General features: G+C 43.2%; 3 protein-coding genes across 5 annotated transcripts in view; 2 read left to right on the top strand and 1 right to left on the bottom strand.

Annotated features, from left to right (window-relative positions):
• Positions 1-42: 42 nt before the first annotated feature.
• ALDH6A1 (aldehyde dehydrogenase 6 family member A1) lies at positions 43-10231 on the top strand. The gene is made up of 12 exons (XM_080595488.1): positions 43-176; positions 314-376; positions 1527-1601; positions 2960-3121; positions 3733-3811; positions 4351-4653; positions 5293-5414; positions 5657-5846; positions 6535-6716; positions 8001-8180; positions 8311-8409; positions 8723-10231. The coding sequence occupies exons 1-12, from the start codon at positions 111-113 to the stop codon at positions 8825-8827; spliced, it is 1626 nt and encodes a 541-aa protein (XP_080451614.1). The 5' UTR covers positions 43-110; the 3' UTR covers positions 8828-10231.
• BBOF1 (basal body orientation factor 1) lies at positions 9575-19729 on the bottom strand (the record flags this gene model as incomplete). Its single annotated transcript, XM_080595489.1, has 10 exons — positions 9575-10889; positions 11443-11511; positions 13167-13271; positions 14636-15135; positions 15553-15697; positions 16099-16169; positions 16556-16636; positions 17545-17688; positions 18449-18514; positions 19445-19729. The coding sequence occupies 10 exons, from the start codon at positions 19727-19729 to the stop codon at positions 10781-10783; spliced, it is 1575 nt and encodes a 524-aa protein (XP_080451615.1). The 3' UTR covers positions 9575-10780.
• Positions 19716-22521, top strand: part of ENTPD5 (ectonucleoside triphosphate diphosphohydrolase 5 (inactive)) — a 21602-nt gene continuing 18796 nt past the window's right edge. The window contains exons 1-2 of one of the 3 annotated variants that reach the window (XM_080595495.1): positions 19716-19853; positions 20605-20715. The gene's annotated coding sequence lies outside the window, so the exon portion shown is untranslated. Of the gene's footprint in view, positions 19854-19941; positions 20716-22521 lie in introns of those variants that run through there. The other 2 variants (XM_080595494.1, XM_080595493.1) reach the window with 2 other exon arrangements.

Raw genomic sequence — 22521 nt, 5'->3', positions numbered from 1 at the left:
GGGGGCGGGGCGAGGGCGAGGCCGCTGCCCGGCGGGCCAATGGGAGGGAGGGGGCGGGGCGGGGCGAGGGGCGCCGCTGAGGGGCGGCGGGGCAGGGACCCTGGGCCGGCATGGCGGCGGCGGCGGCGGCGGCAGCGCGGGGGGCCTGGGGCGGGCGGCGGCGCGTGGCGCTGGGGGTGAGGCGGCGGGGCCGGGGCCGCGGGGACAGCCCCGGGACCCTGCGACGGCCTCGGGTCGGGGGGGGCGGCGGGTAGGGTCCGGGGGGGCGGTGAGGAGCCCCGCTAACCGCGCCGTTATCTGCGTGTGTTATCAGCTGCCGCGGAGAGCCGGGGTGCCGTGGATCGCCTCAGCCGCCTCCTCCTCGTCGTCCTCTGTGGTGAGTGCCCGCGGCGGGCCCCCGGGAGGGGGTGTGAGGGTATGGGGGTGCCCCCCCGGCCGCGGGGAGCTGCTGCTCGGTGTGCGTGGCTTTCCCGCCCCTTCCAGGTAACCCCAAAACGCAGCAATCCCGCCGCACCGAGGGCCGGGCGAGGCGCTGAGCTCGCGGGTCCGCCGCGGGCGCACCCACGCGTGGCTAGCGGAGGGCTGGTGGCCACAGGAGGGTGCGGCCGGCACCACCCCGGGGCCTCCCCTGGCAGCCGAGGTGCTCGGGCGCTGCGCTCCCCTCCGGGGTCTGCAGAGGATTTGTGCTTTCGCAAGCGCAGCCCTCTGCCCCGCTTCGCCAGGTGTGACCACCCACGTAATCGCCTGCAAGGTTTTTTTCTTTCGACCCACCGCCCTGGTGTTACCTCCCTGCTCCAACGTTACCAGCGTTGTTACAGCTCTCATCTCAGCCCCGCTTTCTCAGCTTCTTGCAGCTCTTGCTGCCCTTTTGCTTCCCACTCGTCCTGTTTCACTGCCGTCACTTGTCCAAGCCGGCCCCGTTTATCTTCCTAATTCTTCCTCTGATCTCCCTTCATTGTACCATGGATAGAATCCCAACCCTCTTATTCCTCCTTCCTTATTCCAAACCTTCCTTTTCCTCTCCCCTGCACGTGGGTTAGGAAGTTGTGTCCTCCGTGCTGCCTGCCAGGACGATCGCTGTGAACTCAGCACCTACAGGTTCCTTGCCCACAGTTGCAGAACCACAGGGGAGCAGGGAAAGGCCGATTTAGTGCCTGCAGCTATGAGCTTGAGAGATGAACCCGCTTAGTGGTTTGATGGGAAAGGAACATAGTACAGTTTGTACCGGGTAGGCGGAATCCTCACAAAGTGAATTATTAACTGTTTTTTTCTAAACACTTATGAATTGCAGGTTTTTAATTTGCTTAGTAACATAGTATTTAAGTAGATTGAAACAGCTCTGAACGTAAGTCTAGCAATGTATTTTTTCTGTAACAGTTTTTGAAAGATCTTTAGCCATTTTGCTCTTAAAGTGGGGGAAAAATGGGGCTTAGTGGTAAATGAAGACCTACATGTAATGAGGCACATTGGCACGTGGGCACCTTGAGACAAAGATCACTCACTGGCCTGCGTTTTGTCCTCCACAGCCAACAACCAAACTGTTCATCGATGGGAAGTTTGTTGAATCCAAAACTACAGAATGGATCGATATCCACAACCCAGTGAGTGAAGCAGCCTCTGCTTATATACTAACAATCGCTGTGCAGTAAGGGTCTGTGCTTCCATTGAATCGTTTGGCAAAAGGGGAAAGTATATGTCTTTCTTGAGAAAGCTTAGTCTTGGAGCTTAAGATGGATTTAGCACTGTGTAATTGCTTCTCAGTTTCTTCTTCACATGAAATGTTAGTCTTAGGAAAGTGATGACCTTCTTTATCTCCCCTGTGTAGTAAAACCGTGATCTCTGAAGAGGAAGCTTAAATCCTGCTTACTGTATTTTGCTCATAGAAAGGCTCTGTGATTAGTATGTCAGAACTTCAGGCGGCTTCCTTTCACCCTGCATGTGTGCAACCTGATACGATTTGATGCCAGCTGTATGTAAAGTCCTGATAGAGATTGATTTCACTGTCAGACCAAGGTAAAAATCTTGGCAGCTGAAGCTTCTCTCCTTTGAGAGAGTTTCCGTCTCTGCACCATAATATTCACTGTGAATTTAGAGGCTGGATGCTGTGCAGTGCAGAATGAACTCAGATGAGTAGCACTTGCACTTGCCTGAGTCCTGCACCAAAGGGCTCAGAATTCTGACCCTCACCATAAGCATTTGGACAGCAGTTTTTAAAAACTTTTGTCTGTAAAGACCTACTTTGATTTGCTTTGTGGAAGTGTTCAGGGCAGCAAGCTGTGTTCCTGAGGTTCGTTTGGTCTCTATAGGGCAAACAATGTTATTTTTTTCTAAGTAGTTTCTCTCTTAGTGACTTACCTGATGTTTTTGTCATGTCAAAGCAGACTTAATTTTTAAGTGTGCATGAGAAGGAGGTCAAACCAACAAAGACAAGCTCTAAAAGCTGAAATACTATAGCACTAAGGTTGCTCATAAAGATCTTTTTTCAACCTAGTGACCTAGGTAAACTAACATCAGTGCCAATTGCACAATCACGTGCTGCTCTTTGCAAAGCAACCTTGCTTTGTTTAATGCACGAGAGCAAATGAGCCAAGACGATACAGAGAGAAAAGGCCGTAGGCCACAGAAACCTTTGTCTTACGCTCTCTAGAAGCTGAAAAATATATCAGACAAGTCACTTCAACTCCATCTTGGAAGTCAGCACTGCATTTACAGCTTTCTGCATGCCTGTTGTGAGATGTATAGAGTACGGGTTTTCAGAAGTACGAAATACGTAGAATTCCTGTTGTAGCCCAGGCCTTTTGCCTGTTCCACGGGAGGAATGTCTCTTCTCCTTCCCCATCAGAAGGACACCTCCTTTTAGAATAAGGATTTTAAGCATGTGCTGTGAGGGACTGTTGAATGGTTGTCAGGGAGAGCTGGAAAAAGTGGAGTTTTGATGCAATTTGTTCTTTTCCATCAGGCTACCAACGAAGTGGTTGCTCGCGTACCGAAAGCTACACCCAGTGAGATGGAGGCAGCTGTGGCTTCTTGCAAAAAGGCTTTTTGGAACTGGTCAGAAACATCTGTCTTGAGTCGCCAGCAAATCTTCCTGCGTTATCAACAGCTCATCAAAGACAATCTGGTGAGGCGCTACATCTGTGTGTGACGGCTGTTGCTGAATGCCTTGTAGCTGACTTGGTGAATGAAATTGAGTCTCAGGCTTTATCTGAATTCTTGATGAGGTCTTGCTACCATAATTGAGCTGACAGAGTCACTGTCATTTAGAGGTGAGGCAAAGCACTTTCCAGGCAAACGTGGCTACAGAGGCAGTGCTTCTTCAGGAGTATTATTCTGCGTTTGTTCCTTTGACCAAAAGACCACAGGAGGAACTTTCAACTTGGATGGAGAATGTGCCAGTTGACAAAGACAAGTGGGAGAAGCATGTTACTATGTTTTTGGATTCCACAGATTTTTCTGTGTGTCTTTGTGACATGTGAAAGCAGTAGAATATAAGCCAACCTCCAGCTGTTTTTTGTTCTTGTTGTTTTTAAATATCACCTGTGCAACTTACTGTCCACAGTTATTGTCAACTTACTGCTTATTGTCCACAAGGAGCAAATCAGCCCATGCAGGCTTTCCCAGGGTCTACTCAGACTGTTCAGCTGATGTTCAGCTCTCTGTAAACTTAACCCTGCACCCTATGTCCTGGCAGGTACTTCAGTAACATTCATAAACTTTGTTTTCCGTTTTCAGAAAGAAATTTCAAAACTCATCACCTTCGAGCAAGGGAAGACCCTGGCTGATGCTGAGGGAGATGTGTTCCGAGGCCTCCGTAAGCTGCTGGCTCCTCTTGTTACAAAAGGGGCTTTCAGATCCCTTAGGAAGGGAGGAGGTCTCCTGAGCAACTGTTTGCTCCAGGAGTTTGTACATGTAGCTCCCTCCAAAGCCTCCTTCCAAAAGAAAAAGGGCAATTGTAACTCCTAACCTGAAATATTCCCTTAGATAAGGCTTCCTTAAATCACTTCCAAGTTATTAAATCCTTTCTTTTCCTGGGAGTGACTACAAATTGCTGCAAAGGGATTGTTCTCATATGTTGAATCGCAGCTGGTACACTAAAACCACATCTGTACTTTTACTGGGGCTGTTGTGTCTGTGCTCCTATCACAGTGGCATATAATGTACTCAGGAGAGGATCCATTCACAATAAGCTCACAGTACTTGGCAGAGCAAAGGGATTTTCTGGAGCACAATCAGTTTTAAGTTGTGGGAAAAGGCTGGAAGAACGACTAGGGTCAAGGCAGTGGTGAGAAGGGAGTTTGGGGACTGACTGTTAACAGATCACCCAGTGGCATATTGCCCTTTCTGCTGCAGAGGTGGTGGAACATGCTTGCAGTGTGACATCCCTCATACTGGGAGAGACAATGCCCTCCATCACTAAAGACATGGACACTTACACCTACCGTCTGCCTCTGGGTGTGTGCGCTGGCATTGCGCCGTTCAATTTCCCAGCCATGATTCCTCTGTGGATGTTCCCCATGGCTATGGTTTGTGGGAACACGTTCTTGATGAAACCGTCGGAGCGTGTACCAGGAGCACTCATGTTCCTTGCCAAGCTGTTTCAGGATGCTGGTGCCCCGGACGGGACCCTGAATATCATCCATGGACAGCATGAAGGTAATAATAGCCCTGCTTGGGAGATGGCTGGAGTGTGCAAGTGTTGTGGTGTACGTTTAGTGGAGGTACTAAAACAAGTTGGAGCGTCTGATCCTACTGCTGGTAGATAAGTTTGTAAAGGTGCTTGAAAACTCTTGATGGAGGGGAAATGGGATGACAGGAAGATTCTCTAGCATGTTGCATGAAATATTTTGGGAGATACGGTGGCAAGAATTTTGGGGGCTAGGGTCTGAATTTCCAAGGTATGCAAGTGTTCAAATTCTCTTTAGCTACCTAAGCTTCAGTTGAAATAAGCAGATAAATCATCTTGGTGTTTACCAAGGAAAACTAAACAAAAATTAAATGCCTCACTGGCTATGCAGTGGACACCAGTATTCTAGTTCCTAAGCAGATTATTTTCCAAAGCACTCAATTAAATTCAGAACCCAAGGATACAAATAACCAACAGTAAATTTGTTTCAGCATCACTTGGGCGCCTTGGGAATGGCCACCATGAGCAGTGAAATGTGACTAAGATGTAGGAAACAGAGGCAAGAATTCTGATAAGAAGAAAGATGCATGGATTTAGCAATGTGGGGATGGGGACAGAGGGAAACGTTTGTGCACCACGATATATAATATGTTATTTCCTATTTAAAGCTGTGAATTTCATTTGTGACCATCCGGATATCAGAGCAATCAGCTTTGTGGGATCTAATCAGGCCGGCGAGTACATCTATGAGAGAGGATCCCGGAATGGCAAGAGAGTCCAGGCTAACATGGTAATGCCACCGAACGGAGCACACGGCAGCACCCAGACTGCCTCTGTCTGTGCATGTTAAAACAGAACGCACCAGTCGGCAGCAGAAGCTGACTTTCCTTCTGAGAGTTAAGTGTGGAGGCTGCCCTTCTTGCCAGCCTGCTGGTAGCCTTCAGAGCTACTATAACAGGATACTGCCAAAGAGCTAGAAAAGAAGTGGGCAGGGGTGGTTAATGATGGGAGGCCCTATGTTTTGTATTTCAGGGGGCAAAGAACCATGGTGTGGTGATGCCTGATGCCAACAAGGAGAACACCTTGAACCAGCTGGTTGGAGCTGCTTTTGGAGCAGCCGGCCAACGCTGCATGGCCCTGTCTACAGCAATTCTAGTGGGAGAAGCACAGAAATGGCTGCCAGAGCTGGTGGAAAGAGCCAAAAATCTACGCGTAAATGCAGGTACAGGCTCAGATAATGTCTTATTAGTTACTTCACTTCTGTACAGCTGTGGCTTTTTAGGTTAGTGTATCTGCCATACTGTGGTGTATCCCTTGAAGCAGCTAGCTCCATAGGTTTGGTCCGTAGGTATGGGAGCTAGCAGATTATCTGGAGTGGGACAAAGCCCTAGACTCGGAGTTAGGAATGTATAGGAAGGCTTGGCAATGCAACTGATGCACAGTTTATAGAATTGGCTTTGTTTTAACTGAAACTTTGAGGTTATGTCCTATGTAGAACACAAACCTACCATTAATATAACAGTCTCACTTAGAGATCCTTCCAATCTGTAGTAAGCATGCAATAAGAGGAAAAAATGGAAACAAGCACTTTAGAAAAACTAAACATTAATTCTAGGAGAATTCTCCTGACTTTCATTTATTTTTGATGAAGTCTTGCAAAGAAGAAAACTTTTCTTTCTAAGAAGGATCTGTTGAATTTTAGCTTTCTGGTGATCTAAAACTATGCTTATGCCTTCTCTTGTTTGTTGATTATGAGTTGCAGGCTATTACCTCAGTTCATTAATGCCTCAAATCTTTGTTCTGTGTCTCAGAAACATCAGATTTTTCCTGCCAGTGTAGTTACTTCCATGATACATATGAAGAGGAAACTGTAAGAGTTAATTTTTTTTTTTGTCTCTGCCTCTTTACAGGAGACCAGCCTGGAGCAGATCTAGGGCCTCTAATCAGTCCCCAAGCTAAGGAACGTGTTTGCCATCTGATTGAGAAAGGAGTAAAAGAAGGTGCAAGTCTTCTTCTGGATGGCCGTAATATCAAAGTGAAGGGCTATGAAAATGGCAATTTTGTTGGACCAACAATCCTTGCCAATGTCAAGGTAACATAACCAAAACTTGATGCTGTATAATGCAGGGTCACTTGAAAAATGAGTTAGCCAAAATCAGTCAAGAATCAAGAATCACCAGGTAGAAGTCTCATAAATAGCTCAGCTTTCTCTTGCACAATCCCAGTAAAGTGCTGATTGTAATGCTGTTGTGATGAAAGAATCCAGGGGAGCAGAACAAACTGAATAAAGTTGATAATCTTAACTTTATTGGAATGCAGCCAATTAAAGGAACATACGGGCAATTTGTACTGCGTCAAAATAAATATCCATTGGGCACAGTGTACTTTCTGTCGTAATGGCCAGCAGCAGATATCTAAAAAGAGTATGATTAACAGCCAGACTTAAAATTTTCCTTTCTCCATTATACATTCCTGCAATTTGCAACTTAAGGACTTGTAGAAATAAAAGTTAAATATTTGTGCAAGTCTTCACAAGAGTAATTATGGGACAAGGTACAAAAGCTCTTTGAATAATTGAACATATTCACAGTTTTACTGAAACAGCCTCTCAATATAGTGCATGGTGTGCAACAGATGGATGCTACTATGGGGGAATATTAATTGTGGTCCTCTTGGTGAGTGATTACATGACAATGCACCGATCTTGATAGTTCTGCTATTGTACTTTGTATTAGGATTTTATGGATTAAGTGCTATTATATATTTCAGGCTTTTAATCTATCTCATAATTTAATTGCATTGTTTTCATTAAACATCTTAAAGTACTTCACTTTCCTTTGATGCATTGTAAATAGTTAGGTATTCAATAGTAAAAGTTTCACTGAGATTTTTTGATTTGTAGTTTTCTATACATTAATAAGGTTATCAGTAGCCACAGAAAACTCGTCAGATGAATGTTTTGTAGTTTGTTGTGTTAGTTATTAATGATTAAAGTACTCTAACTGGTGCTTTTGAATTTGTCAAATACTGCTAATTATGAGACACAAATCCCAGGCACTGACTTATAGAGGAGTGAACTATCCTGAATTAATCCTGGCTTTAATCAGCCTTGATCAAAGGCCTAACTTGTAACTCAGGTCAGGCAGGCAGTAGAAGCAGAAAGCATTTTAGCAGTTACAAATGGTGCCCTCTTTAGTGGACTAGATAGATGTCAGGACAAGGGAAATGGTGGAATGGCAAGCAGGACTGAAGGATGGATGGCCTGCGGCAATGCAGTGTGGTGGGTGTTCCTAGGAATATCCTGAGGATGAGCAGTATGTGTATTTACCATACGCTATTTCCTACAGTCTGCTTTTTCTGCTGTTTGTCTTGGCAGCCAAATATGACTTGCTACAAGGAGGAAATCTTTGGGCCTGTCCTGGTGGTTCTGGAAGCAGACACTTTGGATGATGCAATTAAGATGGTGAACAATAACCCCTATGGAAATGGAACCGCAATCTTCACCACCAATGGAGCCACAGCTCGGAAATATTCTCACTTAGTAGATGTGGGGCAGGTATGTTCAAGCTAGAATTGTTCCTGTGGTTGTCGTTTTCACCATGAGTAGGCATCCAGCTATAGCGACTAATCACTGACAATCTGCTACTTTATCTTGTGATTAATATGGCAGTTCTCCTTTGCTTTAGGTGGGAGTCAATGTTCCAATCCCAGTACCTCTGCCCATGTTCTCTTTCACCGGTTCTCGTGCTTCTTTCAGAGGAGACACTAATTTCTATGGCAAACAGGTAACTTGCTGATTCAGAGTACTCTCTTGATTTGTTATAAATCAGGTTAGAAATGGCAATGGGGAGATGATCATCAGATCTCACCTTACTGGGTGGAGATTTGAGAAGGGAGCAAGAACTAAGTATCAAGTTTTCTCATAGGACCAGAGTCTGTAGGGAGCTGTTGAAAGGAACAGGCTGACAAGAATTGATCCCACGGAGGAAAACTCAAACCTTTGCAGACAGAGCAAAAACTGCTTGTTACATCTGTGGTGCAGATCTGAAGAATTCCTAAGGCCAAACATCTGACCCTTGTGTCTCTCCTTTCCCCCAGGGAGTGCAGTTCTACACACAGCTGAAAACAATCATTTCTCAATGGAAAGAGGAAGATGCCACTGTTACCAAGCCTGCTGTGGTTATGCCAACTATGGGGAACTAAATCAGCCTTCACAGATGCTGACCTTGGTTCCCTTCTCCTTCCATGTTGCACTTTCCAGCTTTGTCCTGACGGTCATCATTTCCTTGGGAAACAGAAAGCTCCATTTTCTATGGGCCTTTTTTTCTGTCTAGATCAGGCAGGCTCATGTAATGCACAGTCTGGGTTTTCTGTTGCTGTCTGTTTTTTGGCTAGCTGAACACAATTTTTTTCAATAACCTGTCACAGAGGAAAAAAATCTAATTGAAAGGGAAGACAGATGAGCCTTAACTTGTGTTTCTTTCTAGACCCTCTGAACTTGAACACTACTCTGCTTTCCACTGCAGTATCTTTAGCCTTAGTGACTCAGTACTGGCTACATCTTGTAGCAGTTTTCTTTACCACTTTCTTACATGTTAAGATTTTGAGCTAACCTTACTCAGCTGAGTACTCAGTTCGAGTGATATAACTGGGGCATCTTGGATGTCTCATGGAAATGACTTCTACATACAACGAAGACAGCAAGTTTGGGAGTTGAAAACGTCAGTCTTTCATCTGTTGAGCAGTTTCCAAAACACTTCAGAAATGGCTTTCTAAGCATTTTTCAGGAAAGCATATTTGATTGCTTGTCTGAGGATGAAAGAAATTCCTGTATGGGACAGTGATCTTCACTGTGCCTCTGACAGCTCAAAAACTTCTGTTCCTGTTGTGCGTGCAGATTGTATTCTCCAGCTTGCTGTCAATTCCGTTATACCTAGAAGTTGGTTGGTGCCTTTTTACTGTGCTAACAGAAATGTGCCTACAGGTCCTGTAAGATAATGAAACTGTGGAAGCAGAAACATGTTTGTATGTCTTGAATCACAGGATCGTGTGAGTCTGGGTGGTAAGAAAAGTAGACAGGTCAGTAGGAAGAGAGAACATGTTTTAATCACAAAACAGCCAGGCCTGTTTTGTTTCTTTTCCTGACTATAGCTGTATTTCTTGTGATTGATTGACACCTTGTGACATTTGCTCAAACACACTCACGTTCCCTAGGGACTGCAGGTCCCATTACAAGAGAAGGGTAAGTCTTGGTATATACCCTGTTCTTAAGAATATGTGCATTTGGAGCTGGAGAGCCTCTACTTTTATTCTTGCATCCTGGAAGATGATGCAGCCATGAGGGATCTGCAGGGAGCTCATTCAAGTACTCATGGAAAAATAATATTATTCTAATGATTGTAATCATTACTTGTTCTAATTAAACAACTTGAATGTGAAGACTTTGTATCCTGCCTTCAGATTAAGATTCCTTGTAAGTGACAGTTATGTATTTAGTGGATCCACAGCAGTTACTCTTATGTTTGTATCTCACTTTTTCTTCTGCTATACTCGAAGGAAATTCTCACCTTGCAATTTGATTGTGAATTAAAAAAATTTGCTAATACATTTCTGCAGAAAATGACTGTTCCTTGGTAAGATATTCTATAGGTGTTACAGTGACTTTGTTCCCCTTCACAGAGGCTGGTCTGTGTTTCCTGTAATCAGTGTATACATCTTCCTTTTATAGTATTTCAAGGACTTCTTCTGCACCAATATTTTCATACAGCATTTCAAGGAATGCCTTGTTTCTATTTCCAGGTACTTACCACTTGATCACAAAAGCTCTTAAACTTCATATACACAACTTTATTGCTAACTGGAAAAGTATCTCAATCAAATTACAGCAACACCTACACAGAGTTCTAACCACTTTAGTGATATGTATAGGGTCATCCTAGCTCCTGGCTTTTGAAAGAATAAGATCTTTATTTTAAGGAGGAGGAAAAGTGTTGTATTTCAGATGAATTTTAAATTTGTAGTCAAAGCAGCAGCATTAACAGATGGAAGATTTAGAATTGCAGCTTTGCTCACAAGGTGACTTCCACAATGAAAAGTGCAGATGAGTCAGTAATTGCTGTGGATGTTGTTCTTGTTCACGTAAAGTGTACAGCTGCCTTACTCTGTTAACATCTGAATACGTGGAAGGATTACCGCAGAAGATGATGACTCTGATAATTCAGCTTGCTGTGTAACAAATATTAGGTTGGAAGAAATATTTTCTGTGCTGCAAAGGTAAAATATTCAAGGTAAATCACCATTAACACATTGGCATCCTTTCATACACCAGGGAAAGGAATATTAAATAATAGCCTCTAATATTGTCTACAGTCATTCACTTTCAAATCACCTTCATTCTTCTTCCTAATCAGCATTGCTATTCTGACTTTTCTGTTGCCTTACTAAAACACACTATCTCTTTCCTTTAGAAATTCTAAAATCCAACTTTTATAACATCAGTCTTTATCATCAAGCTTACCTGCTGTCTGAAGAATTGCAGGAGTATCCCTGCATTTTCCCCACACCTGTGTTCTAGAAATTTGTAGGAGCCTTTCACTTGCGTGCAAATAGCTTTTCTGATTATCTGCATTTCCAACATTTTTAAATCAGATTATTTTAAATGTACTAGAAATACAACTTGTATCTGCCTTTTAGTTAATGAAAGGCCTTTTTAGATCAAGCTGCAGATGATCACTGATGATGTACCTGCTTCATCTCACTGCTGGTACAGCTTTCCACTGATGAGTTGTTAAATAGTATAGTATAATTTAGCATCTTACCCAACTTTACTTTCTTCTTTAGCATCAGCAGGAGCTGGAGCTGAAGTAGCCAGAACTCTGCTGTGTTTCCTGTAAGGAAGAAATGAACAAAGTTATCCTCATCTAGGGGTGATGTATGCTCAGCCAGGTTTCTAATCCCACACCAAACTCCTGGTTTCCTACATCAAACAGCAAGCAAGAAATGCCAGGACACTTGAGCTATTGCAGTACACTCTCTGAAATCAGCACTATGAATTGAACACGAGTTCAGTTTGCTACTGAGTTTTGTATTTTATGGAAAAATCATTACAACTAAAAGTAAATGAGGAGCACTCAAGCAGAAATTGCATAGGCAGAGGTCAGTGCTGCTGTGCGCTGTTTCTGCCGTTTAGTTCACCTCTATCTTTACAAATACAGGGGTGACTATTGCTTGATATTAAGCAAAGGTCTAAATAATCCTTTCTATCAGTGTGAAGATATCAAAGACTGACCAAAATATTAGTTGATAGTCCATTTCCTTCCTGATTCCCAGTGGCCTGATTTATTCTGTTAATAGATATATCAGAACTGTGTGTAAATTTTTTTTAGAGGAAGAAAGGCTGTCAGCACACGTAGACAAATTATTGAATTATTGGTAAATATCATGTTATGTTTCCAAATAACAGGTAATAACAACATGTGGAAGAAAACTTCTAACCTCTTATCCTAGAATATTATTAGAATAGTATCTCACTTAGAATGCACACACAAAATATATTTTATAATAGAAATCTTTGAAATTAACAACAAAACAATGCTTTTAATCATAAATCAAAATGAAGTATTTGTATCCCAGTCCTCAAGCACACCTACCATACAGCTTTACGTGTGTTTTTGTATGTTGGCAAATACTGATAAAAGGAGTTAAACTGGGACCATAAAAGCTAATGGATTAATCATTTAATTATACATTTCTTATTCTTGCTGTTATAACTTTAACCCAATTTGTTAAACTCTATTAATGTAATAAAATTTAAATTTAATTTAAAAGATTTTAAAAGATAACATAGAGAAGATGGTATTCCACCCTGTTTTGCTCTCAAACTATATACAAATTTGTAACATTTTTGATTTTTCTGTGGGCACTCTTACATGCATTCCATCAAAAATTCTGTTAACAGTTTATAATGTATTTAATGCAGCTTGACTTCTGAATTTCCAGTGTAAACCATATTTTAGACATTTTTTAAATCATGCTCCCAGGTTTCTTATGATGACTGCAACCAGCCATATGGTAAGTACCCTTTCAATAATGTGGTTGTGGATATTTGTATTTTGTAATACTGGGCAGATTGCTTTATGGTTTTCTTATTAAAAGGAAATATATGTGGGGAGTGGTATTGTCACAACATGCATTATCTACTTGTCTGATAAAAATGGATAGGATTTCATTAATGACTGAACAAAATTAATCCCACTGCACTGAGCAAAAATAATTCTGTCTTCCTCAGTACTATCAAAAGTTTATTTCCACTTGCTTTTCTTTTGATACTACGCACAAAGATCTAGCAGTATAGTCTGGTGCCTGTCCGAAATTTGTATAAATCACCTTTCTCATAAGGCTACAGTATTTCACACCAAGCCACACAGCTAGACTCTTACGCTAGATGCAGAGCCTCCTGGAATCCCTTACTCTGGGGTTTATCAGCCAAGCTTTAGTAACAGTGAAAGCTCTGAACTCCCCTACTGAAGACACAGAGTATTACCATGGATTTGCACCATTCATTTTGGCAAAAAGTAATCTCAGAACACGTTCTTTTTGTTCCCATGTCAACTCACTGATATCCACTTTTTCAAACTGTACTTTATTCCTGAAAAACACAGAAAAGATCAATGCATTAGGAGAAAAGGCACATTTCTCATGGACTCGCTATGTGTAAAAAGGGCTTGAAACTCTATCTCTGCATTGCTCTTGTTCAGCTATTCATAGCATGTAAATTCAGAAAATAAATCCGTACTGTCTTTCCAACTTCTAAACATATGGCTCTCTAAACTAGACATAAACATATTCATTTCAAGCACATTTCCCTTCCCTTGCTTCTTTCACTGTTCAAACATAAGAAGCTAAATATATATTCTCAATTCCAGTCTTGTCCCCTCCCCTTTCTTTTCCCTACACGGGGAAGCGTCCTGTAAATACTTTCACATCTGATTTTTGATTTCTCGGTGTTTCTTTTTTGTCATTTTTGAGATAAGGCAACCTGAATGGGGCATTCCAATTGATTACATGTCACCGAGTTAACCAATGGCTGATGAATACTAAGCTTTTTATTTGGGAGTAGTATAATTCTGATCTCTCACCAAAGACATGCAAACTGCAGCTATGCTGGACTTTAAGCTCTATGTCTTAAAATCTATGGATACTGCTGCAGTTTGTAGGTGCAGATTGCTAGCAGGTTAGTTACCCATAAAACTGGCCACTGTGGCATGTGTAGCCACAGTTTAAACTAAGGTGCACCCTAATGCAAATTCTGAGAGACTTACACTTATAAATCAGATTTTGGTTTATTAATTTTGAAATGTAATCCTGTCAATTGGTACTGTACTGCATATGATCTTGGCTATGATATGTCACTGTATATTTCATGTAACAGCTTAATTTTTAGATTAATTGTGAAGCTTGAGGAAAACATCCTTTGAAATCACAATGCAAAGCAGAGGCTTCTGGCATATGGACAGCCTTGAATAAAGACTATTTGCCATCTAGTGGTTGCTCCTGTTAAAATGATCAGCAGCACAGTAAAGAGCTCCTAAGATGTTAATTGTAATTTTTAGGCTCCAATGTTTTCAGGTCATTGGAGTGAATGAAAAGCAAAAGAGCAATGCCAGAAGAACAATGCCTATACAACCCCCAAAAAACAGAGATGCTACAATAAATATAAAAAAAAGAAACTACAGAAATGCATTTATACTGAAATTCCACATGTAATTCCACAGCACATGGCAGAATATGAAAAGTACTCTTCTGAGCTTATCTTGAATTTCATCCACAGAAATAATGATCAAAAAGCGAGATTAGATGCCCACAAAGGCCTTACTAATTGACCTCATACAGTTATTCTCACTAAAGCAGTCTCCACAAACATTCCAAATCTAGACAATATCATCACACAGGTTTCTTTTTTTTTTAAGGTGTGCTAGAAAGATAGAGATTGGTTTTTTTAAGTTAAAATACCAGTAGCATTTCTCTGCTTCCTCTAGGTCTCTATACACACTGTTTGTGCTGTTTATGTTGCCTTTGAATGTTTTGACTTTGGGAAATTCTTCGGTCCCTGCACATGCCTCCATCATTTTTCTGTAATAGGCAGCCCGTGCTTTTTCATAATAGTGCTTTCTACTGGCTATGATCTCCTGCTTCACATGTTCCAGAGCATCTAGGAAGAACCTTTCCACCTCAGTCCTCTCATTTAAGATATTCCGGGCTAGTTTCTTCACTCGATTCATCTCCTGGTCCTTCATTTCTAGTAGTTGCTGCAGTTTCTTGATCTCCACCATGCTTGCCTGGTTTTCTATCAGTGCTTGATGCTGTGTTTTTTCAGTCTCTGTCTCAAATTCTCTGGTCATGTGAGATAAGGCCATCTCCAGTCTTTCCACTTTACACTGCAGATCTCTAATCTGTGCTTTCTGATGGTTGATCTGTCGGATCTTTTTTCGAATCAAACCCTCGCTGGTTTCCTAAAAGGGTAAGATGAAATTTTTTGGGCTTTTGTTTACTCACACCAAATCTGGAGGTTTCCTTTTTCACCAGCACTGACAATGTAGTAAAACATGCTGGCACTGTCACACCAGAGAGAGAATACTTCTCTGGGGTCAGGTTTTTGTTTACAGGAGAAGCCAGATAAAGAAGGCTTGGCATGTAGTGTACACTACATAGAGACCTATTCTCAGTGGGCTATCATAGGAAATCCTTCCTTATTTCTCCTCCGTAATTAAGAGAGAATAAGAGCTTTCTTCAGACAACTCTGAAACTCAATAGCTGCAGAGGGATCTGACTACGGAGAAATTAGTCTCAGTACACATACATCTATTTCCAGAACTTCAGGGACCCCTTCCTGGGGGGAAATGAAACAGAATTAAAACCAGAGCAGAAACCTTCTCCAGTAACAGAAGAGTTTTGTCCTCCTCTAACTTCTGTTTCGTTTTCTGCAATTCCATATTCTCTTTCAGATTGTAAGAGAAAGCACCACGAAGACGAATGTTCTCCTTAAACACCTCTCTCCCAGTGCTGTTCAGCTGCCTGGACAAAGGGAAATAAAATCCAAGAGCTTTAATCACAACCTTTCGTGTTTTTTACATGAAAATCAATATTTCAGTGTTCTAATTTCAGACTTAAGCTGTAAAATCCTCATGGGTCTGTACAAAGTTTTCTTAGCTTTATCTCTAGTCCTACATTTGGACTGGGAGAATGAGAAAAAAGTAGTGTGATTGTGATTATTACCTCCAGATCTCCCCTAGACCCTACACCCAGCAAGTGTAAGTGCTGCCATCATCTTGACATTTAAAACAGAGCAAACAGCTTAGGTCATAACTGATTTTGCCTTTCAAAGGCCACACAGTAAGATGGGCAACTAGTTCTTTAAAACACACCATTAAAATGGGTTAGTAAAACAGAAAACATGAAAAGCAAGTGTTTCGTACAAAACAGCCTCACGCTGGGCAGTCTCTGTCATCATTACCAGCTTCTTCTCAGCATCTTCTTCCAGTCTTTTCTGAAAGGGAGAAAAGCCTGTTTAAATTTTGCACAAGAACTGTGGTACAGAAGTTAAAACCTAATACACTGTAAATTCTAAAATCATCTCCAGTTTTCAGCTCATGCAACTTCTTGCAAAGAAAAAAGAAATAATAATAATTTGAATGAACCCAAGGGCACTGACATTCCTGACAGAATTGGAGAATAAGGCCTCTCTGGGATCCTGACATCCCATGTCCTTCTTTAAAAAGCTGCCCCTAGCTTCCAACCCAGTCATCATACTTTTGTTGATGTAGGAATCTGTAAAATGCTGAGTAAAGAACTGTCAGAATTATAGAAGCCAGAGTAGTCAGTGGGAGAAATCATTTTTTTCTAATAAAAGTTTAATTGCCTGTCAGCCTTTACCTTCTCTTCAAGGAACCTCTTCTCCAGTCTCACAAGCGCTTCCTGATGTCTCCTGTCTGAGATCTTCATACTCTTTTTTAACTGTGATAAAAAATTAAATCTCTGTAAAAATGGAAATTAATTTAAGCCTTATAACTAAGTGTATGCAATTCTTCAAGGAGGTACTTGGTAGTCTTTCCTGGCACTACCCAGTCTTCATCAAATCTTCACACAATCTCTAAAATTCACTTAATCTGACTTTTATTACTGTTTTGCTTCTTCTTCAAAGCTCACCTTTGCCTGTATTTTCACATCACTGACAGTCATTCACACATGCTCCATCACTTTGTTTAACGCTTGGTTTTAGAAATCTACTTTACCTTGTCTATTCATTCAGTCATCAAGCTCATTCAAAATCCAACACCTCAAGCGTCCTTTGAAAAATGCATGACTAACTGTAGTTAGTGTCTTAGCTTAAAAGCAGATATATATTAATAATCTAAATGCTGTTGAGCAAGCATTTGTTTTGTTTCCAAGACACTTCTTGTAGTTGAAAAAAAACTCAGGCAAGCTGAATCACTGAGACACTTACGTTGCTTGAGGCACCTTTTTCATGCCATCACCCAGCTGAGATGCTTGTTATCAAAGCTGAAACATTTTACAGTTAATACCACTATTTAAAAAGCATATTATAGATCCAAAGTGTGTACTAAATCCTCTAGTCCATCCATGTTTGTATGATTCTATGTAAATTTTGTTTAAAATAAATAAAAATGTAAAAACAAACCAACAGCATTGGCCCATTACAGAAGTGAGTTCTGGCTACAGAACTTGCATTTTATAAACCTTGTGCTTTTGCTCAGGCTATGTAAACTGTGCTTAAAGGAAAAAAAAAAAACAGTAGGTCAGCCATGTCTTTTCTCCTCCACTCCCAAACTCTGGGTTGCCATGCAGACAGAAAGGCTGCTTTTTAATTAAGTATTGCAAACCTGTGTTTATGACAAACTTACATCTTCCAGTTCTTTCTCCATAGCCGCTTTCTCCCCGCGAAATTCCTTTATTAATTTCAGTTCTGATTGAATTTGGCCAATTTCTCCAACTTTTTTATGAAATTTCTCTTCCAGTTCTTTTATTTTTTGGGCATAATAGTCTGCCTGCAAATCGGAAATAATCAATAAGAAGTAAGCAAAATGAGGGAAGTCAATCACTAAATGTTGTCATATAAAACACAGAGCACGCAGGACTGAACGTCTGAAATTACACTGAGCTGCAGTGTTTTAAAAACCACAAGGAATTCAGCATTAGAAGAAATGCTGCAAACTCAATAAAAGCTACTCTCCAGTGAAATAAAAAGCCTAGAAATGAATGGTTACTTTAAAGCAACATCTATAACATTGTTTATATCCTATTTTGCTCTTTATAATCTAAGGATGGGAGACAGTTCCTTGTGGAGTCTTCTTCATGGGTTATTATACTGGCTTGAAGTGGATATGAGCACAGGTCTGTTACTTATTTAAGACAGATTAACAAATAATAATTTTCTTTGTTCTTTTTAAGATTTTTTGGTTCAACAGCAATGAATGAAGGATAACTATAAAAGAATTAAAATTAGTTATTGGTTAGCTTAGTAAAAATGAAACATTTGTGCTGTCTCTCTGGCCTCACCATTACCCAGCTGGTTCCTATTACTATTTCAGATGCTATAAAATATTCCTACTATCTGGAATAATACTAGAGAGTCATGGGATAACTCCCACATCAGCACTGTTTTTTCAAGTTCTTTTTTCATGCACGATTCTTGTACCAAAACCTGCAACAGTTTGCTGTCCTAGCTTGTTCCTCACACTAAAATCAAAACTACTGTTCAGCCTGCCCAGAGGATCCCACTGTTCTGAGGACAAAAAGCTCATTCACCAGTTTCTTGTTCTCTTCTTGTGCTTGCTGTTTCAAATCAACCAGCTCCTTCCTCAGTTTCTCGATCTGCGAAAACAGAAATTAAGAAACAATAACTGGGGGAAGGGCGGGGGAGAGAGAACAGTAACCTAGTTGTATTCTTCTCTTCAACTTAAATTATGAGAAGACGCCAGAAAGAAAAGCAGGGTCCCTCACTTGCAGTGTTCAGGCCAATTAAACCACCTTTAAAATTGGGGAGTGAAACAACCACTCGTGATTTGCGTTAAGCATGGGAGATAATGCAAGCCTAAACTGTAAAAATACCTGTAGCAGATATGAAGAGATCTGCAAGTCTAATAAAGAATTAAAACTATCCGGACAAAGGGCTTTCTTCCTTATCATTTTGGATAGTGGTACAGTATTAAGAGAAGCAGTTCAGAAAAGGGGAAAAAAGAAAATATCAGGCAACTGGAAAAGGGATTGAATAAGGGCTTCCATGATGGATGCAGGAAGAAAGAAAACCATGGACTGTGAGCAAGAATATCGTCTCCTGTCATTGAATCCCACCAATGTCCTGGGGATCAGAGATTTGTGTCTTCTTATTCAATAAACAGGGCATTTAAATAAAATTTAACAGGGCATTTAAAATAAATATTTATTTTTGGTTTCTTATTATAACTGAAGAAAGGGTTTGCTCTTTTTTGCTTGGTACTTGGCTTTAGAAAAGCAGGCACAGGATTCAAGTGCAACAGCCTGCGATAGAGGTCACCAGCGTAGCGCTTTTTTCACTGCACTCTGAGCAGATTTGGGGTTTGTTTCCTCTAAGCCCTTTTTTTTAAACTTTTTTGGGTTTTATTTCCTCTAAGCCCTCCTCCAGGAGGCTGAAGACGGCAGGAGCCCCTCAGCTGCCTCTTCCTCAAGCCGCGGGAGCGCTTCAGCCTCTCCTCACAGCGTTACGCGCCCGGTGCCCGGGGGCTGAGCGGGCAGGGCCCCGCCGAGGGGCTCGCCCTCCCGCACCTCCTGCGCCTTCTCCTGGCCCTGCCTGGCCAGGCCGCCCTGCGCGGCCATCGCCTCCTTCCCCAGGCGCCGCTGCCGCCACAGCAGCTCCGCGTTGCTCCTGGCCAGCAGGCGGGACGCCGCGCGGCATTCAGCCCGGGACGCCTCGGCGGCCGCCAGCCGAACCTCCCACGGCAACGCCCCGGCGGCGGCGGCCGCCTCCTCCTCCCGCTCCCCGGCCGCCGCAGCCGAGGCTCGGGAGCAGGACGAGCCGCTCGGGCTCGGCGCCGGCCGCCCGGCCGCCATCTTAGCTCCTACCCCCGCGGCCTCGTTGCCGCGGCGACCGGCCCGTGACGCCCTACTCGCGCGACGGCGTGACGCGCGCGCCGCCGCCGGCGGGATGTGGCGCCCCCGGCGCCCCGAGCGAGCGGTGAGCCCCCGGCAGGGCGGGGGGGGACCGGGGGGGGGGTGACAGTGCCGCGTTGCCGCGGCAACCGCGCCCGCTCCCAACGGCCCGGGGCGGGCAGGTAACGGCGGGCGGCTGCCGCTGGCTGGCGGGGGGAGCCCGTGCCCCCGGTACTGCCCTGCCCTGCCCTCAGGGGGCTCGTCCCCGCTGCGGGGTGCTGCAGGGAGGGGGGCAGCCGGCATCGTTACTGGGGTGGGGTGTGGTGGCCGCACCGGGTCGCGGCGTGCGGTCTTGAGGTGGTTTGTTACTGTTACGGCACCGCTGCCACTTCTCTTGGTTAAGGAGCTTGGGTTTAGGCGTCTTGCCTCTGGCAGTCTCGTCGCTGTGCAGCACCCGAGCATTTGGGGATCTTTAAAGCCGCACGTCTTTATACGGGCAGTGCTTTAACTTCGCCGTGTAGTCCCTGAAGTCGTGACGGGCACACCTGCGCGTGCTGGCGATGAGCGTTTCTGACCCGTGGAACCCGTAACGCGTCTGCCCGGCGCCGCCGGAGTCCCGTCAGCGCTGTCCCCGCGCGGGCCGTGTAAATGTTTTACCACCCGCCGCGCTCGGTTAACTTTCAACTTCTTGAAGCGCGCCCCGTGCGCCTACCGGAGCGTTTCGCTGCCGGTGTTGAGTAACGATAAGCTCAAGTTCGTGTAAAGCGATTTGCCTGCGGTTTTATGTGCCTCCGTGCCCTCCCGATCCGCCTGATAACGCAGTCCGCTCCTCCTAGCTGAAAGCCAAGGCGAGGGGAAGAGGGGCAGGCGCGGCCTCGGCGCTCCGAAGCGGCTCTCAGTAGGATATCTGAGCAGGAGTAGCTGTTGCTGCCTTCGTCCAGCTCCAGGTGCGTGCCTAACGTGTTTACTGCCGACAGTGATTATTGCTGCTCCTCGATGTGGGCGGCAGTCAGAGCCTGTTGATGATAATCCATCTGTTTTACCCACTGAGCTGTCTGCTGGTATTAATGAACTTGCCCTCATATCACTGTTAGCCTGTATTCTCCTCTCTGTTCTTCGTTTCATCCCTCCTGTTGTATTCTGATAGCAGCTAGGATTTTATATTTTTTTGAGAGAAACTTTCTTGGAAATAGTACTCTTCTTTCGCAGTAACTAATCTCTACCTCTTGTCTACCTCCACCCTAAAATTTTTCCTCTCTTCTTTCTTCTGACCTTCTCTTTTCACATTTTCCATTGCCGTTTTTGTTGTACTCTGCCCATTTCCCTCTGCCGTCCCTGACTTCTTACTCTCCTTTTCTACACTCATGCTTCTTGTGGGCACTGGTTTGCTAATGCTCTTTAGTAAGTGGCCTGAAACTCTCATCGAAGAGGCCCAATGTACTTTTTTCATTCTTAGTGAGAGAGGGGACCTTAAGGTTTGTTTTTTTGTTTGTTTGTTATTGTTGTTTGCTGTTTTTGTACTTGGGTGGATAAAGGTGGAAAGAAAGATGAATTCAGGGGAGAAGTAGAGAATGGGAAGTGTGAAATGGTGGTGGATGGCTGAGAAGGGATGCAGAAGTTAATTTTAGTGAATTTAGAGTTTAGGGAGACTAAGACTCATCTATTAGGATATCTGGCAAGAAAAGCTTGTGTTAATGATGGCAGTTGGTTGGATATTTTGGGATCAACTGAGATTGTGAGGCTTATGTAAGTGTCACGTGCTGTCTGTAACAAGACTCTGGAGTTTGTTCTTAAGGCAGGTGCTCAGGTTTTATTTGTGATTGTTCAATAAACAAAATACTTATATTGCATAACAACAACTCTCCTGACCAGCTAAGGTAGTACTCGTTCACGCAGCTTCATGTTCTGTTAAGTGATGCAGCTTCTTGGATTTTCAGCAGACCTCCTTACTGTGATGTAGCAAATGTGGGTAATTCCAGCTGCATCGTAGTCAAATCCCTAGCTATGAAGCTGCCAAACAGCTCAGCACTTTCCATGAACTCTGTTCAGGACAGCAGTTAAAGTTTTTACAGGTTGGAACTAACTTCTTAGTTATTACTGCATAAAATGCAAATGCTTTGGAAACTATGACCAGTTGCAGTTGATGGCCAGGGCTGCTGCATGTTTGTGGAATGATAAAATCACTTCTCACAATGTGTTTGTAAGGCAGAGTGAATCGAGAGTCGGTGCTCCTGCACATGCCTCTGTGCCTCTGCTAGGAAAGGGAGGACTCAACTAAAGGTCACAGAAGATAAGCAAGGTTACCCTTCTGCAACGGGCTGGGCGTTTTCTTTGCTCCAGAGATAGCTGAACGCTTGACTGAGTTAGAAAGGCACTCACAGAATGACCCAGTGTGGCGTGTTTAGTGAGAATGGGTAAAAGTTAATCTCATTTTGCTGTAATTAGGGACAAAGGTGAAGGGTTGAAATAATGGAAGTTGTATAAGGGCTGACTTGGGAGGGAAGGGTAAGTGAAGTTCTCTGGGCAGGGGTGAAAGGTGTATGGAAACAGAGGTTACATAAAATTCACACAGAAAGGAAAGGAGAGAGGTTAGGATTAGGAATGGATAATTATACGATAGAGGTTGGAAAGAAAGATGTTGAGAGAATGAACATAGCGGGGCCGAACAGATCACTAAAAGATAATTGAATGTTAGGACTAGAAGCAGATGAACAGGCTTATGAGGTAGAATATTCAGCGCTGTGGGCAAGTGG

The sequence above is a fragment of the Anser brachyrhynchus genome (genome assembly GCF_964034855.1).
Source record: "Anser brachyrhynchus genome assembly, chromosome: 5".
Taxonomy (NCBI): domain Eukaryota; kingdom Metazoa; phylum Chordata; class Aves; order Anseriformes; family Anatidae; genus Anser; species Anser brachyrhynchus.
This window is presented reverse-complemented; position numbering and strand designations above follow the sequence as displayed.

Coding starts and splice junctions, on each gene's coding strand:
- ALDH6A1 (XM_080595488.1), top strand. CDS start 111: ATGGCGGCGGCGGCGGCGGCGGCAGCGCGGGGGGCCTGGGGCGGGCGG. Junction 177..313: donor GGCGGCGCGTGGCGCTGGGG/GTGAGGCGGCGG, acceptor GTGTGTTATCAG/CTGCCGCGGAGAGCCGGGGT. Junction 5,847..6,534: donor AAATCTACGCGTAAATGCAG/GTACAGGCTCAG, acceptor GCCTCTTTACAG/GAGACCAGCCTGGAGCAGAT.